General features: G+C 44.9%; 1 protein-coding gene across 4 annotated transcripts in view; it reads left to right on the forward strand.

Moving 5' to 3' along the window:
• Positions 1-16,467, forward strand: part of LOC147886393 (serine/threonine-protein kinase VIK-like) — a 265,479-nt gene that overhangs the window by 30,392 nt on the left and 218,620 nt on the right. For all 4 annotated transcript variants that reach the window (XM_087395887.1, XM_087395889.1, XM_087395890.1 and 1 more), the window contains exon 5: positions 4,968-5,228. In XM_087395887.1, coding sequence (XP_087252013.1) covers positions 4,968-5,228 — 261 coding nt within the window. The remainder of the gene's footprint in view (positions 1-4,967; positions 5,229-16,467) is intronic.

The raw sequence follows: 16,467 nt of genomic DNA on the forward strand, positions 1-16,467 counted from the left end.
TAGGCTAATAGTTGGATGTTGTCATGGGTGTGGCTTCTCTCCTCTATTCTCTCACCTTGCCTTCATGGGGAGGTGTTGGAATATGAAGCCAAAGTGAGTCAAAAATGAGTGTACTAGGCGTCTAGGGGATGTTTTAGAGTCTAGTGAGTCCTAGACATGCCACGTGTCATATTGGGAGTTATCCCATATACACTATGGCTTTCTAGAGTCTAGTGTCACACTATATACTGTTGTACTTGTCTTGAGTCATTCACATCAGTCAACATCAAGCTTTATATCATGTGAGTATTAACACTTGTTCTTTCCATTATGCTTTCCATATTTCCATTTCGTTCCTTGTTAGCTTGGCATTCTCCTACTGTCATGTCTCTTCAGCACCACTATCAAAATACCAAGTATTTAGTGTCTCATTTACACTGAGAGAGCATGCATCCTTTGAAGGATCATAACTACAAGTCAAGAAAGCATATGGATCATCCTCAATAGTGGCTGTAGTATTTGAACTACCCACTAGAAAAATCTGAAATGCAAGACAAAAAGGCATAGTACTCTTCCACAAAGTTGGCTGTAACATCTCCCCCATCATGTGCATTAGGAGCTGATGCATCTAACATAGCCATACCTGAATCCCTTTTCTTTTCTTTCGCTATGCGCTTCTTGCATTCACCAATATAATGACTTGGCTTCTTGCAGTAGTGACAAATGCCCTTCTTTTTAGGCTTATTTGCATCACCCTTAGCCTTATAAGAGGGCTGTCCTGAATCAGCTTTATGCTGATGTGCGGGCTGATTGGCATGTTGCTTTTGTTGCCCTTTTTCTTTGGGCTTAAACTTGGAAAGCATAGCATGCTCGCCAGCCCGTGTTGCCATATTTTTAGTCTGCTCTTCCTATAACAGAATTCCTACCAACTTGTGAAAAGAGAGAGGATTGCTGCCCCTTCTCAATGACAAATTCAGCGAGGTGGGGAAATCAAGATAAGACTCAGGAAGAGAATTCAGAGTGGTGGTAATCATCTCTGAATCCGGAATAACTTCATCAATATTCAGCAACTGCTCCCTCAAATCCTGAAGCTTTGTGAGGTGAGTATTCATGGAATCTCCCTCATCCATATGCGTATGAGATAGCTCTCTCTTCAAGAAGGAAATTCTGGCATCATTTCTTGCTACAAGCATACTCTCTAATATCTCCCAAGCTGCCTTTGAAGTCTTACATGACCGAATGTGAGGAATAATGAACCTCTTGATAGAAATTATAGAAAGAGCTTATGCATCCCTAGGATCCCATCTTTTTTGCTGTGCTGTACGAGCTACTAGAGCAGCAGCTGCTCCAATTACTTGTGCTGCATTTTGACCTCTACTCCTGCCTCCAGCTGTAGGGGTGACAAGTGTAGCCGCAGAATCTGGCCTTGCTTCATCTCTATTGACATAATCCCAAAGATGTCTGCCAACCAAGATGTTGCGAACCATAAAACCCCACAAGGTGAAGTTGGTGCCATCCAACTTATCCTCCTATGTGAGGACTCCAAACACCTCATTGGGGTTGTTCTAAGCCATTTTTGCCAGATAAACTTAAAAAAAACAGCAAACTAAACAAGTAAAATCCCTTCCTCGGATGTAAAATGCACAACCGGAGTCTGCCAAAGAAAATCTGCCCACAATGGCAAATACTATCACAACCTATCAAAGGCTTGAAATGCACCACAATGCTCTGCAAATGCCCAAAAATCTGCAAAGAAAATGACAAAAGTCTGCAAATTGACTCACACTGAGTCCAAAACTGCTTGCAAATCTCCCAAATGGTCTTTCAACTAGCCAAATTGCATCCGAATGCCAAAAGCCCCAATTACTTCAGGGAAATTACATCCAAAAGAGGGCAAAATAACTGAAAGCCCCAGAAATCCGTGAAATGGCAGTTCAAAACCAAAAGCCCCAAATTTTGGGGTGAAATTGAGCAAATGTCACTCAAATTTCAAGTCCCCTGCAAAAGCCCCAAACTTCCACCTGCTGCAAAGAAATGCCTGCCAGAGTCCACAGCCAAACAATGGCTCAATGCATGAGTGCCTGCAAATGGACCCTACCAAAAACACTTGCAAATGTGTATGGACACCTTGAGCCTGCACTGAGCTGACAATACGGAACTGTCAATACGGATCCGTACGTGCAGTACGGACTTTGTCATCGAACTAGTACGGACGGTCAATGTACGGAATCCGTGCAGTGTACGATGGCAGGAATTAATGCTATAGGCGTACGGATGGTACGGTTGTACGGATGTACGGCGAGCTGGCGCCTGTTGTATGGTTATACAGAATGCGCCAGTATAGGGCTGTACGGCAGCGAAGAGTTGTATGGATGGCGGCGCAGACTGGTACGAGCAGGCATTACAGATTCCGTACAGTCGTACAGACTTACGGATTCCATACAATCGTACGGGATGGGAGGTCGCGAGCTGGAGTTGGAGGTAGTTGTGAAGCAGGAGCAAGAGCAGGGAGAATCAGCTTTGATACCAAATGTGAACAAGAGGAGAGCAATGAGCAAGAGTGAGCAAACATAAGTGTACTGAATAGTAGAGTGGAATGAAGTGAGTACAAAGAAAGAGTGAGGGGTTTTGTCTAAGTGACAAAACCCTATCCTATCCACTAACCGTAGTTAGGGATTTGACTGTGGTTAGGGGGAAAAACCTCAATGAGGGAAAAATGTCCCTAACCTTCTTATTCCAATACATTGGCCACTGCCTAGAATATAATAATAATTCTAACACCCATGTCCCCTGTGTCCTCCCTTAGCCCACCTATCTCCACCATCGAGTGCCCACTGCTAGGCCGTCTTGCTATCGGCTTCCGCAACCGCCTTGCTTTTGACTGCCCTGATTTTGTCCAGACCGCTAGTCCATCTAGTAGTCACCTTGCTTTTTAGCCACGTGGAAGCTTCTGTTTTGTTTCTTGTTGCGTGGATGTCTCCCTACTTTTGGCCACTGCTTGGCTTCCTGGCAGTCGCCTTTCTTTGCCCATCCTATACTATTGGAACTTGGGAAGAGAGGACAGCTTCATCATGGAGGTGAGTGAGAACACATGAGATATAGCAATGGGTGTTCTATTCATTGTGAGAGGGAATCCCTCTTTTATAGAAATGGAGAGAGGGTAGCCTAAATCAATGGCACCTCTCCTAAATCAAATGAGGTAGCTCCTAAATCATAGGAACTCCACAATCATAGGCACCACCCCATTTGGGGGCCTTTGTATTACATCATTACCTCTGTCATGGTCTATGACACTATGTGTGCCTCTTCTACACACACACACACAACCATATGACTGCTAGTGGATGCACACATGCACCTAGCAAGCCCTTGATCACATATATGCGAACATACCCCCCCTCAAGGGTTTGCCTCTTGCTATGTCAAGGATTCATCTAGTCACATAGTTTCTCATGCCATCTCATGGTGGTCAAGGATAAATCTATGGCTAGGATCTCATGCTAGCAAAGGTTCCCAAGGGTCAAGGTTTACATTGTGAGAGGGAAGTCCCTCTTTTATAGAAATGGAGAGAGGGTGGCCTAAATCAATGGCACCTCTCCTACATCAAAGGAGGTAGCTCCTAAATCATAGGAACTCCACAATCATAGGCACCACCCCATTTGGGAGCCTTTGTATTACATAATCACCTATGTCATGGTCTATGGCACTAAGTGTGCCTCTTCTACACACACACACACACAACCATATGACTGCTAGTGGATGCACACATGCACCTAGCAAGCCCTTGATCACATATGTCCCAACATATACTGCCTATCGTTTGCGCCTTGTCAACCCACAGGCAGCCTTGCTTCTAGCTCGTTGTTGCTTGTAGCCTACAACCAAGATTCTATTGAGACACGTGGTGATTGCACTTTGGGTTCTTTTGTAATTCAATTCCAAAAGTCAAACAAAGAAGAAAGCATAAACATAAAGACAACAAACTCTGCAGCAGGAAGCCCCACTCAAACTTCGTAGCCGACAGCCCAACTCATTCACTGGGATAGTAGCAGGGAAACTGTACAAGACGAGTAGATTGAAATCAGTGTCGAGGAACTGAAGGCAGTGTGAACCATCAACAATGTGGCAGCCCAACCAACTATAGAGGTTCAAGCTGCACACCAGCAGAGAGTATACTACAAGCATGGCAGCTCCATGAAGAGTTTCTGTCTGCCAAGGAGTGGTGCCACTACGCATGCCTATGAGTTGAATTGAGGAATTTTCATTATTTTGTTGCACATGTGAGCAATTTTAGTGTCTCTGGTTGGTGAGGACGAGATTTATGCCATGAGTGGAGGAAGGGAGAGAGCATCCTCTTTGCAATAGAGGAGATGATGACCCCTCTGAGAAGCAGCCATCTGTCTTCCTTAACATGAAAAGTGTGCGGGGATAGGAGGAAGACATAAGTGGACACAGAGACAAGAGGGGGAGAGGCACAATGTAGAGAACAACCAGGGGAGAGATACAATGGAGAGACAAACGAGGGGCAGTCATGACAGAGACATGGGCGGAGTGAGAGGAGAAAGTAGTAGACTTGGGCTATGAGCTTGGCACACCTGTAACAAGGGCCCCTTGGAATTGTAAATATCATTCTTTATGCTTGTGTTTACTTATGTATTATGTCCCTGTTGCTTTTCTGTCTTATCACTATCCTATGAGGTGCTTTGTGATGCTCTCTGTGTTGTCTCTTTTATTGTCTAGTTGTTGATTTGCTAGTTGATCACTCAACTCTCTAGCTATGTGACCAGCACCTGACACACCCTCAACCAGCAATGTAGTATCTAATCTAATTCAAGCTTTCAAACTTACAATATCAGAATAAGTCAAGCAAAGGAGATAACAAAACTGGCCATATGCACCATACTGTTGATTCTCACGTGAATGGATTTTTCTTCTTTACTTGTGATGTGGTTGATCCTGAAAACTAAAATATCATATATTGTGTGCAGGACAATGAGATCAAGGATCATGAATCTTTAAAGCGTCAATACAGCTCAGAGGGCAGCACTTATAAGCTCCTGTACTGTGCTAGTAAAGGTGATGTGTGGGGACTCAATAAAGCTCTTCAACTGGGAGCTTCACCGGATGCTGCAGATTATGACAACAGAACTGCATTACATCTTGCTGCTAGTGAAGGTCACATTAAAGTGGTGGAAACGTTGCTTTTATACAAGGCATTTGTAAACCCAAAAGATCGTTGGCTTAGAACAGTAAGATACTGAAATTTGTTTACGAATGTATTTGTTTAGATACATTACTAGCAGAACACTTTCATGAAACTAAGGATAAGTCTTCCTTTGACTGGATATTTTGGCCAGGTATTTAAGGGAGTTACAACGTAAAGATACTAAAGGATGAATTCATCAGGTGCATAATTATAAAAGTCATGAAATAAACCAATCCAATCCATTACAATTTTCTTTTATTATATATTGAAAGAGCACTATCCAGACCCAACTGTAGCTGCTCCCCCCTCCCTGCTGCCCGCACCTCCCTTCTCCCCCTGCTGCTTCTCCCCTCCCCTCCCTTCTAAGTTCTGCCTCTCCTTGCCCCTCCCTCTGCCCCTCCGCTGCCTCTCCCTGCTCCCCCCGTTTCCCGCTGCCTCTCTACTCCTCCTGATCCTCCTTCTTTCCCGCTGCCTCCCCCCTGCTGCCTTCCCCCTCCGCCCCTGTCTCCCTCCCCGTTGCCTGCCCGCTCCACCCCTCTCCTTGGGGCGGTTTTCACAAGACCATTTTTTACGATGGTTCATGCAGCTAGAGCATGGCTTACGTGAGTTCATGGAGCTCTGGCTCCACTAGAGTGACAGTTTTCTAGGCATATTTCCAATATCCCTCGATGAAGGGATGGTTGTTCAATACCTTGGTGAGGGAGTCGGCCACTGCTGTGAGTCATGACATATCGACTCCGATTCCCTCGAGCTCCCCATGGAACAATCTATGTCCCCTCCTTTCTTTTTTTTTGCAAAAAGAGACTTCTATTAAGTATTAAAGAAAACCATTAGAGCAAGCTTCATACGGGATACATCATGCAATGCATGAAAAGCTCAAGAGACAAAAAGAAAGGATTGAGGCTGATAGTGCCTCAATCGGGTAGAAACCTCCGAGAAAAAGGGAGAACCCCTCCAAACTCGAAGAAATATAGTCCTTCTAGAAGAGGCTGCCCGTGAAGGGCCCTGCATTCAATAGATCCTTTCTATTGAATGCATGTGCTATCTTACATATTTCTTAGTGAACTCCTCAAGAAACCGACAGAAATTTTCTTTCAATTTATCAAACATACAAATTCACAATTGAAAACCATATTCACAAAGCTACAAAAACTTGAAAATGCAATAAAAGAGAAGTGGGAAGGAGAAAGCAGGTAGAGCGCTCCCTTCTAGTGCAAATTTATTGATTGCTTACTAGATGTGGACTTAGAGATTATTGGAGGTGACAAAATTGCTAGAGATACTGCTGCTGGGCATTGGGGTGAGGATTGACTTCAAGATCAACTAGAACAAATCAATTGGTTTCCGTACGCAAAGATAGAGGAAGTGCTTACATAGGGGGTTGATCTTCTCTTTAGATGGATAATTCGAAGCAAGATGGCAAGATACTTGGGCTGCTAGGTGGGACTAGACATTTCGGCAGGTAGGAGCTAACGTTGGTGTTAGAGTGTGCATTGGAAGCTTCTTTATCAGAGCTCAGCCTTCAGCAGTAAACCAAGTAGTCTTGGCCATGGCATGGTACATCACATCATGCTAGTACTTTCATAGAGGTTGTATGGGTAAGCTCATGAGATTGGTGCACAGTGTTCCTTGCACATGGTTAGATAATACACAGAATACTAGAGTGAGAGTTGCTTGGCAAACAATGATCATGCTATAGGAAGAGGAAAACTTAGGTATCATAGACCCAAATATGTAGAGCTGAGCCCTTTTGGGTAAGCTCATTGTCAGACAGATTACCCTAGCTTAGAATCTTAGAAACTACTGCTTCAGCAAGGATACCTAGTGAACACCCTCTCGCACAGGGGGCCAGTGGCAGTAGTCGTATCATTTCATCTTCGGCCCCCTCAATTGGGAGGGAGGGGTTTGCCTGAACAAGAAGTTTGATGAGGGTATGGTGCACATAGTAGTTCAAACATCAGCCTTTGATATGGCATCCAAAGGTTTGAGATCATAAGGGACACACACTTCATGGGAGATTCTAGCTAGCATTGTAGCTTGGCATATTTGGAGGGCCAGATGTACGGAGGTGATGGAGGGTCACAGGTTCGCCCTTCCTAGTCTATGGCCAGTATATGGACTGATACTACACACACATTGATGGCTATCTGGGCGAGCATGTAGGGATCCTCCAGAGCAACTACATCCAAGAGAGAGACTTTTTTCAGAGTTTGGAGAGGATCTCCATTCTTCTGTGTCTTCTTCAGGGTGTTTCAGCCTCCACCTTGGATTTTTGTTAGCTCTTTTTGAGCTGGTTTTGTTTTCTCATGCAAGGCATGATGTACTCCCGCATTAGAGCTTGCTCTTGCAGTTTTCATTCATACTCAATGAAGTAATCTTTTTGAAAAAAAAAAAACTACACCAGGTGGAGAGGCAGAATAGGCAATTATTTATTCTAAGATAGATCCATAAAATAAGAGGGGGAGAGAGAGAGAAAATCCTTGCTATCTCCCTTAGCATCCCTCCGCTTAGCTTTCCAAACGACAAACGGAACATTTTTGGTGTTCGAGTCGGCCTTCTACAACCAATTGTTGCGGGGGCAATCTTCAACCGCTTGCACCGGCCACGTGGACCGTTACTTTTTCAAAAGATGAGCTGCTGCTGTAACTCAAAAGATGTGCAGTTTAAAAGCGCCACTACTCTCTTTGCAAGCATCCATCGATCCCACCCTTCCAGATCTGAGGCTCGTGACTAGATGCTTGATGCCTTCCACTCAGAGCTTTGGTCTCGGGCCTTTCATTTGTTCGACTTTTGGGATGAGGTTTTTTCTAGGTGGCTTTTGATTCTCTAGAGGCTGCAAGTTCTATGCTAAAAGCTAGTCCGTTATCACTCGGTTCCAGGAGAATCTTTCGTAGTCCATTCTTTGGGGTTTGACATGGTGGAGGAGGACAACTGGGTTACTTCAATATTTATCAGATTTCCTATCTTCCACATGTCTACCATCGACTTTTAGCATCCATTGGACCATTTTTTGGGTAGGTCACAGAGATCCCCCCCCCCGTTTGCCTTCGTCTGCAACAGCAGAGTCAGTCAGATCGGATGGGGTTTCTAGAGTTAGGGTCATTGTCACAGACCCTAATATTTCAGATGATTATGGTATGCTCTAACATCCAGATGGCTCTCAACTTTTGGCAAGGACTAGAGATCTCAAGAAGACAAGATCAGTGTAGTATCTACAGGGCTTCGGGCACTTGCTAGAGATTGCTAGTAGAGAAAGGAAAGGCCTAAGAAATCTTTAGGTGCGGCAATTTGACAGAGAGCTCCTTCGGCACCTTCTATGCCAGGTGCATGCTGCGTGGCCGCCTCTTGTTGCTTCAGCTGCTTGTCCACCTCTAATAGCTCCGCAGTGGTAGCAGACAGAGTAGCAACTCCTTCCCTCCCATCAAATCATGTGGACCCTTCTCCTCCCTCGGATGATGTTCCAACTGTAAACAGGGTCTCTGAGCTTCATGACCATAGTCAAGTAGTTGCTAGTGATATATATTGGCCTCTCTCAGGTTTACCATCGACTACTTTCCATTGGAGCCAACTTGGTTTGGTTGCAGAGATCCCACCCCTTTCTGGCATGCCATCCTCTGCAGGAGGCAGTCAGGTTGGAGGGGGTGCCCAGAGTTAGGGTCCTAGTCTTCGAACCTAACATCACGGATGACCATGTTATGCTTCAGTGTTTGGATGGCTACTTCTTTCGCTAGTTCATTTTCAGCTCATTTATGTCTCTCTTTGAATATCACTATCTCTCTCCCTAGCCTACCCTCTCTCTCTCCCTTCTCCACCATGTGCCTTCATGTGGTATTAGAGCCTCCCTTCCTACCTTCCCCTTCTTCTTGCTCTACCTAGAGGATGAGAGAAACCCACAAATGGACGCTCCTCTTTCCTCCATGATCGAGCTCCCTTCCGCTCCTTAGCCTCACCTTTGGAGCTGACTTGGAGCTGATCTACCTTTCCTATCAACTACCCCTTCTTCAGCTCGAAATGCCTTGCCAACGGCTTCTTCTTTTGCCTCGCCATCAGCTGCCTTAGTAGCCTCGCCTCCAACTGCTCTAGCCTGCAAACAGGCCATACAGTCCATATGGACTGTACGGAACAGTACGGACTGATCCGTACTGCACCAGGCCAACCGCTGCTTCTCCTGCCATCGCACACAACAGCTCCGTTCCAGCCCTTTGCCGCTCCAATTGCTCCCTCAGTTCCCACAATTAGCTGCTTCATCTGCCCACCATGAATCTCTGTTGGGATATCTCAAGGTGTATGCCTCAGGCACACCTTATGTTTCTATGTGTGAGTGCTAGAGGCACAGTTAGGTGCCCACAAGCACAGTTAGGTGGTGGAAGAGCCACATAGGATGATTGAGAGAATCTAGGAGCAGATTAAGGAGATGATTGTGGAGCTCTGAAGTCATCAGTGATGTCAGTGAGCATGTATGAGGTGCCTACTTAAGGACCTCACTCTTCTTCATTCTACAAGCAACCAAGTAATGCAAGTATTCTGAGTTTGTGTCCACTCTTTGCTTTCCTTTCAGTTTTCCAACATGGTATCAGAGCCATTTGATCCCCCTTGAGCCCATTTCTGCCACATCATCATCTTCTTCTTCTCCATTTTCCTCTTTCTTCCCAAAATCTTTGAGAGCTTGGTTCTCCACCTACAAACGACCATTGCCCAAACCCTCTGAGCTGGAAACTCCTCTAGTATGGGCGAACTTCCACCTGCAAGCAATTGAAGAAAAAACGTCTGTGGTGGCTGCCATTCTCCAAACAGCGAATTTCTTGTGTTGCTCAATACTCCCTGCCTGCTCCGCCATTGCCTGAGCCCTCTTAGGAGTAGATGGGCGACCTCAAGACGAAGATTTTGAGCCATTTTTCAGGTCATTTGGTCCAGTAACGAGGGAGAAATCATCAAAACTCAGTTTCAGCCTGTAGCAACTCTCCCGGGCAAAAGTGCGCACCATTTCGTCCAACCTCTGTGCTGGACCCTCTCTGGTATATGAGCTTTCTTTTGCTCAGAAAGCCCTCTTTTCCTTGCTTTGAAGAGTGAACTACAAGCCCTCCAAGTTCAGCCTTTTGGTTTTGACAGTTTTGGACAAGTTTTTGAAGATGATGCTACATAAAATGCTACTCTAGCATTTCTGGTTTTTTGAAACTTTCAATAACTTTAGTACAAGTGTGGCTTCAGTTTTGTTTTGAATTGCTAGACCTGGTTTTGATTGGAAAGTATTCATTTTAGCCACTTCTATGAAGCATGTAAGTGAAAGCATCATTGTTTGAAATTTGGTCACAAGACTTTGCTACATTAAATGCTTATATTTTGAAGCATTTCAGTTGTTATTCTAAGCCCTGTAAGAGAGAAGACACTACCCAATACCTGGGTTAGAGCCTCTCATGGCTTGCTTATGCAAAATATGTGAAAAGCCAAAACATAAAGCAATGTCTTGTTATGCTACAAAGGATGAAAATGCCAACCTGACTTCCTTGTTGAAGATTGCCAAAACAATGGTTGCCAAAAAGGAAGCAACTACAGAGATCTACCCTCTCATGGCACTTTTATTTGACTCCAAGTACAAGAAAAAGATGAAGGTCAGATACCTAAGATATGCTTCTCTACACAACTATGGAGATGACAAGATAATTGTTCTCTTGAAGGATATGATTTTCAGATCCACTTGTTCTATCATAGTACCATCTTATAAGGCACTAGACACTGCCCATGTGGTAAGACCTTGCCTTGACATGGATATTTTGCCTCCACAAGATGAGGCATCCCATGAAGATTATGCATTTTAAAACATCTCTATGTATGCTCTAGATCTCTCTTTTTATGTCAAGGTACTCAGCCTGGATAGTCCTCCAAAATGAATGAAATAAACTATTGTGTTTTGTGTGTTTTGTAAACACCTCTGGTCACCTTATGATGTAGGCAATGTGTATGTTTTGCTCCATGGTACCTCCTACAGACATTGTGTGCATGTACATGCAGGGGAGATAACCATTGGAAGGTCTTTTTGTATCCCTTTTTGTTTACCTTACACCCATGGGAACCCTTGCTAGCATGAGAACCTAGCCATAGATTAATCCTTGACCACCATGAGATGGCATGAGAAACTATGAGACTAGATGTATCCTTGACATAGCCTGAGGCATTCCCTTGAGGGGGGGTTTGTTGGGATATCTCAAGGTGTATGCCTCAGGCACACCTTATGTTTCTATGTGTGAGTGCTAGAGGCACAGTTAGGTGCCCACAAGCACAGTTAGGTGGTGGAAGAGCCACATAGGATGATTGAGAGAATCTAGGAGCAGATTAAGGAGATGATTGTGGAGCTCTGAAGTCATCAGTGATGTCAGTGAGCATGTATGAGGTGCCTACTTAAGGACCTCACTCTTCTTCATTCTACAAGCAACCAAGTAATGCAAGTATTCTGAGTTTGTGTCCACTCTTTGCTTTCCTTTCAGTTTTCCAACAATCTCTCCTAAATCGCGCTACCTCCTGCTATCCATGCTTCCTGCCCACGCTGCCAAACAGTCCGCCATTTCTACTACTCATTCCACCCCATAATTGTGCCACATCTGTCCTCATTTGCTGCAATTTCAGCAGCCCACGCTGCCTATTCCATTGCTCAGTTCTTTCTCAGCCGCCATAACTTACATTCTCTGCCACATCATTGTAGCTGCCCTTTTGCCCTCGAAACCATTTGCAACTGCCTATGCGCCATTGCCCCTGCTCCTTGCCTCTCCAAGTGTTGACACCATGTAACTTCGTCCTCTTGGAGAAGTCACTTCATATTGGGAGAAAGCACTTGCCTATATCGGTGTGAGGTTGGACAACAGGTTGCTCCATCACTTGGACCTCACTGCTTCTGCTTTCACAATCTTTTTTTCCGGTGGTTGTTGAACATGCATTGGTCATTCCCTCTAGTGCTTAGTGGATTATTCTCTTGATTGGGGGACGCAAGGTTGGCTTTCTTAACCTTTATCCCCCCAACAATAGAGGGGACTGTGTCCTTATGTGAAAGGAGCTACTCTCTTGGGCCCCCATTGCAGATTCATGGGTGATTAGAGGTGACATCAGCATGGTTGAGTTGCCTTCTAATAAAAAAGGAGGTAGAGAGGGTGGCATTCACTTTCTAGAGAGAAACCTGGGATATCTACTTGTTTCGTTTCAATGGCAGAGATGCTTGGATTGATGATGCCTTAAACAATTAGACTTAGTCTCTCCTATTTCGTGGTCGTACAGGAGACAACAGATGCCTATACATGCACGGATTGATAGATTCTATGTTGATGATAGGACTTTGGATAGAGGTGGGTCGGTATGCATTGCCACTGGTGTTTCTACTTCATATCACTTTTTGGTAGTACTGATCATTTCTGAGCCTCACTTGAGGGATCCTCTTCCAGTATTATGATTCCAGATGCCTTTTATGCAAAGGAGAATCTCACAGAGGCAGTTTTGCAGACATAGATGTGACATATGCAAGATCTCCTTCACTTATAGCTGCAGCCGTGACTCGTATTAGCGAGTTTTATCATTCGGTCGCTAGTACCAGTAGACAACAGATTCTTAGATGCGAGATTGGTATTCACCAACAGTTGGCAGTCCTGCAGAGGGAAGAGCAGGAAGGCCTACAGATGCTTGGATTCAAGAGCATCTTGCTCTGCAGTTGCAAGGGCTCAATTGCAAATATTGCTTGATCAGAGAATAGAGTATGGCTTTCATGTTCGGGAGTCATTCTGGACTCTAGAGTCAATAAATACTTCTTCTCTACTCTTGGCCCCAGACATAGTAGGGAGAGTTTTTTACAGCTTATTGACTCAAGCGGGATTTTGCAGATAGATCCAGATGTCGTCGTGCGCATAGCTTCATATTATTATGCCTCCCTTCTCACAGCAGATCCTAATACTCAGAGTAGAGATGATGCTAGACATATTATTTGGCAAACTATTCCTATGTTGGTAAAAACGGATATACGAGTCTCACTAGATGCACCCTTCACCAACATAGACTTCAGGACTGCCCTCTTGGCCCTTCACAAGGGTAAGTGCCCAAGTTCAGATGGACTTTCTCCCTCGTTTTTTTATTGCTTTTTGGGATGGATCACATTACCTCAACCTTGCAGGGCATTTGGCACTTCGGTGAGATGCGTGGCTCACTTACAGAGGGTCTCCTTTATCTCATCCCCAAGGGAGGTTGCAGAAATGTATTGTCCCAGTGGAGGCCTATTACGCTCCTAGGCACATGTCACAAAATTTTGGCCAAAGCAATAAGCCTGCATTTGCAGCCCTTACTTCCTGATATTATCAACCTCTGCATGGCAAGAGGTTGATAATATCTTCTCATTTTGGGAAGCTTCAAAGTGGGCCATGCAGAGCGGCCAGAGGTTGGCCGTTCTACTCCTAGATTTCGAGAAAGATTATGACAGAGTAGATTGGGGCTTTCTGGAGGACACACTTCTTCGTTTTGGCTTTATGGATGCATGGATCAGAGGGGTATCCTCTTTATACAAATCAGCCCATAGCGAGGTGCTTATTGGTGGGGTAAGGGGAGAGAGTTTTCAGATTTCCAAATCAGTCCACCAGGGATGTGTCCTTGCTCCCTTTCTCTTTTTATTTATGGCCAAGGCTATGAGTATCTAAATTAGATCTCGAGCTGATATTTTTGGACAGACTTCCTTTGAGATGAGAACTAGAGCTTCTGGTGGATGATACTGCTGTTTTTTTGGATGCCACGCACAGAGACTCACTTCTTTCAGGAGAACATTGGATCTATTTTGCAATACTGCGGGGGCGCATATTAATTGGCACAAATCCAATGGCTTTTGGATCAGTGAGGAGGACACTTTGGGTTGGGGAAGTGACATAGGATTCACTTGGATTTAAAGGGGGGATTTTGTCAGATATTTGGGATGCTAGGTTGTTTTGGGCATCACCCCGACACAACTGTTTGCTCGAGTATTGGAGAGAGTAAGGAGAAAGCTCCTTTTTGGGGGTTCTGCCAAGCTTGACCTTACCTCCACAGTAGTGGTGGTCCACTAGGTACTTTTGGCCGCGGCGTGGTTTATTGGTTCTTGCTGGTGCTATTCAAGGGATTGCATCACTCAGCTTAAGAGGTTGATAAGGAATTTATATGGATTGACTTGATGGCACGGAGGATGTTACAGCCAGAGTGGCTTGGGATACACTCATTCTCCCCACTTCCAAAGGGGATCTTAATATAATAGATCCAGATTTATAGTGCAGAGCCTTGCTCTGCAAGATGGTTGTGAGGGGACTTATGCCTGGGCAAGAGCCGTGGAAAGAATTTTTTATCGCAGCATATAGTCATGCACACTGTCTTTGGGAGGAGATTGGATGGATAGTACCGGATGGATCTTCACTTCATCTCATCTCAGATCTCCTTCCTCCCCTCTCATGGCTGCTATCCTGAAATCATGGGCCCTCTTCAGAAGTCCTCTTCGGAGGGTTCCCCCTACCTCTCGCAAAGAGATTGATAGGCAGCCACTCATGTGGAACGATAGCATATTGGGTGAGCATGGTAGACCACTGGGTGGTTGGTCATCTCAAAGGGAGTGCAAGAAGAATTCAACAGATCGATGCAGCCTTTCCAGTTGAGATCGATGACATGCCTATTACTTGCTCCGCTTGGATGGTCGCATTCTCGAGTACAGGCATTCCTACATGAGGATGCCCTAGTTTTGTTATGTGCATTCTGGAGGCAAGCTGTCCAAATCTTCAGATGATAGCTTGCTAGAGAGATCATTTTAGCCGGTCAGAATTGTAGGCTATGTGGAGATTGGTTCTTACTTTTAGTGATATCTAGATCCTAACTCTCTTCTCATTTCCCTGGGATCATGGAGATTATTGCTTATGGAGGTGTCCCCATAAAGTGCTTGCAATGGGACCCAAGAGAGTGGGAGTAGATTGATGAAGGGCACCGAGAGAAGAGGCTCCCCTTCTTTTGTTATACGGTACTCAATGCTAGGATATTTCAGCTCAATTGTAGAGGTTGGAGGCCCTCCAAAGCTGTTCAATGGGATGCCTTTCACATTTCTGTTGATTTGCAAAAAAACTTTTGAAGGAGACTCTGGAAATCCCACATGAATACAAAAATCACTCTCTTTTTCTGGCTTTCTATTCATGGTGAGATTGGAGTGAACTTGTGAAGATCTAGGTTCGAGACTGACCCTACTTGTCCACGTTGCCGTGCTGCTATGGAGACTATGCAACGTTGTCTTGTAGGCAGGCAGGGGTTATATGGAAGGGGGTTGCCAGGATTTTCAAAAATTTCACTCCTTTCCCCTTCTTCATGACTTGGGGCTCAGTTGCTTGGCTTTCCCTTTCGGGGCCCCAGGTCTTCTTTGAGAGTCATCATGTATCAAATGACACTTGGTTGAGCCATGTCTCTGGATGACATTCTTGCCTCACCCTTCAGGCTGTGCATACCTTGGTGGACTCTTCTTGGGAGATATTGTTAGGAAATGGAGTCAATTTGAGTGACTTTTAGTGTGTTCTAGAGTAGTACTATACTACTTTATATTCTAGAGTGCCACGTGTCACTATGGGACGTATCCCATATACATTTGACACTTAGAGTGTGTGTGCCCATCCTATAAAGGCATTGTACTTTCATTGTTATAATCATCAAGCCTTATGCCTTTCTTGATCATGTAAGTACTTTGCTTGGTTGTATATTTCTTTCATTATTTCATTTCCTTTATGCTTTTCTAGTCTTGCTTTTCCTTTCCATTCCATTCCATGTCTTGCATCTTCATATGGTATGAGAGCTAGACTTCCAAGAGGTTGAGGTAAGAGATTGAGGACATTGAAGCCTCTCTCCCTCATTCCCCTTGGAGGAATGGCTTCTCCAATTCCATCTTGAGCTCTACTCCCTCCACCCTGAGCCTCACCAACAATGGCAACTCAACTCAAGGCTCATGGCAACTCCAATGGTGTGAGGCAGCTCAGCTCCTTTCATGGCAGCCCCGTGCTTCCTTCCTAGGCGCCATTCTCTTGGCCTAGTGCCCAGCTCGCAGCAAGCAGCAAGCCCATCATTTCTGCCCACTTCTCTGTCCGTACCAGCAGTATGTACAACAGTACGGACTGTTGTGCCTTACAGTCTGCCCGTACAGCTTGCCCGCTCCTCTTCTCTACCCGTTGCTGTTCTGCCTGCCATTCCTTCCTCTCCTACATCTCCATTGTGCCCACCATTTTTTCCTTTGCTCGCCATTTCTCCCATTTCTTCCCTTGTCTGCCATT

This window comes from Dipteris shenzhenensis, chromosome 24, assembly GCF_047967505.1.
Source record: "Dipteris shenzhenensis isolate YYH24624 ecotype China chromosome 24, Dip_SZ_1.0, whole genome shotgun sequence".
In the NCBI taxonomy this organism is placed as follows: Eukaryota; Viridiplantae; Streptophyta; class Polypodiopsida; order Gleicheniales; family Dipteridaceae; genus Dipteris; species Dipteris shenzhenensis.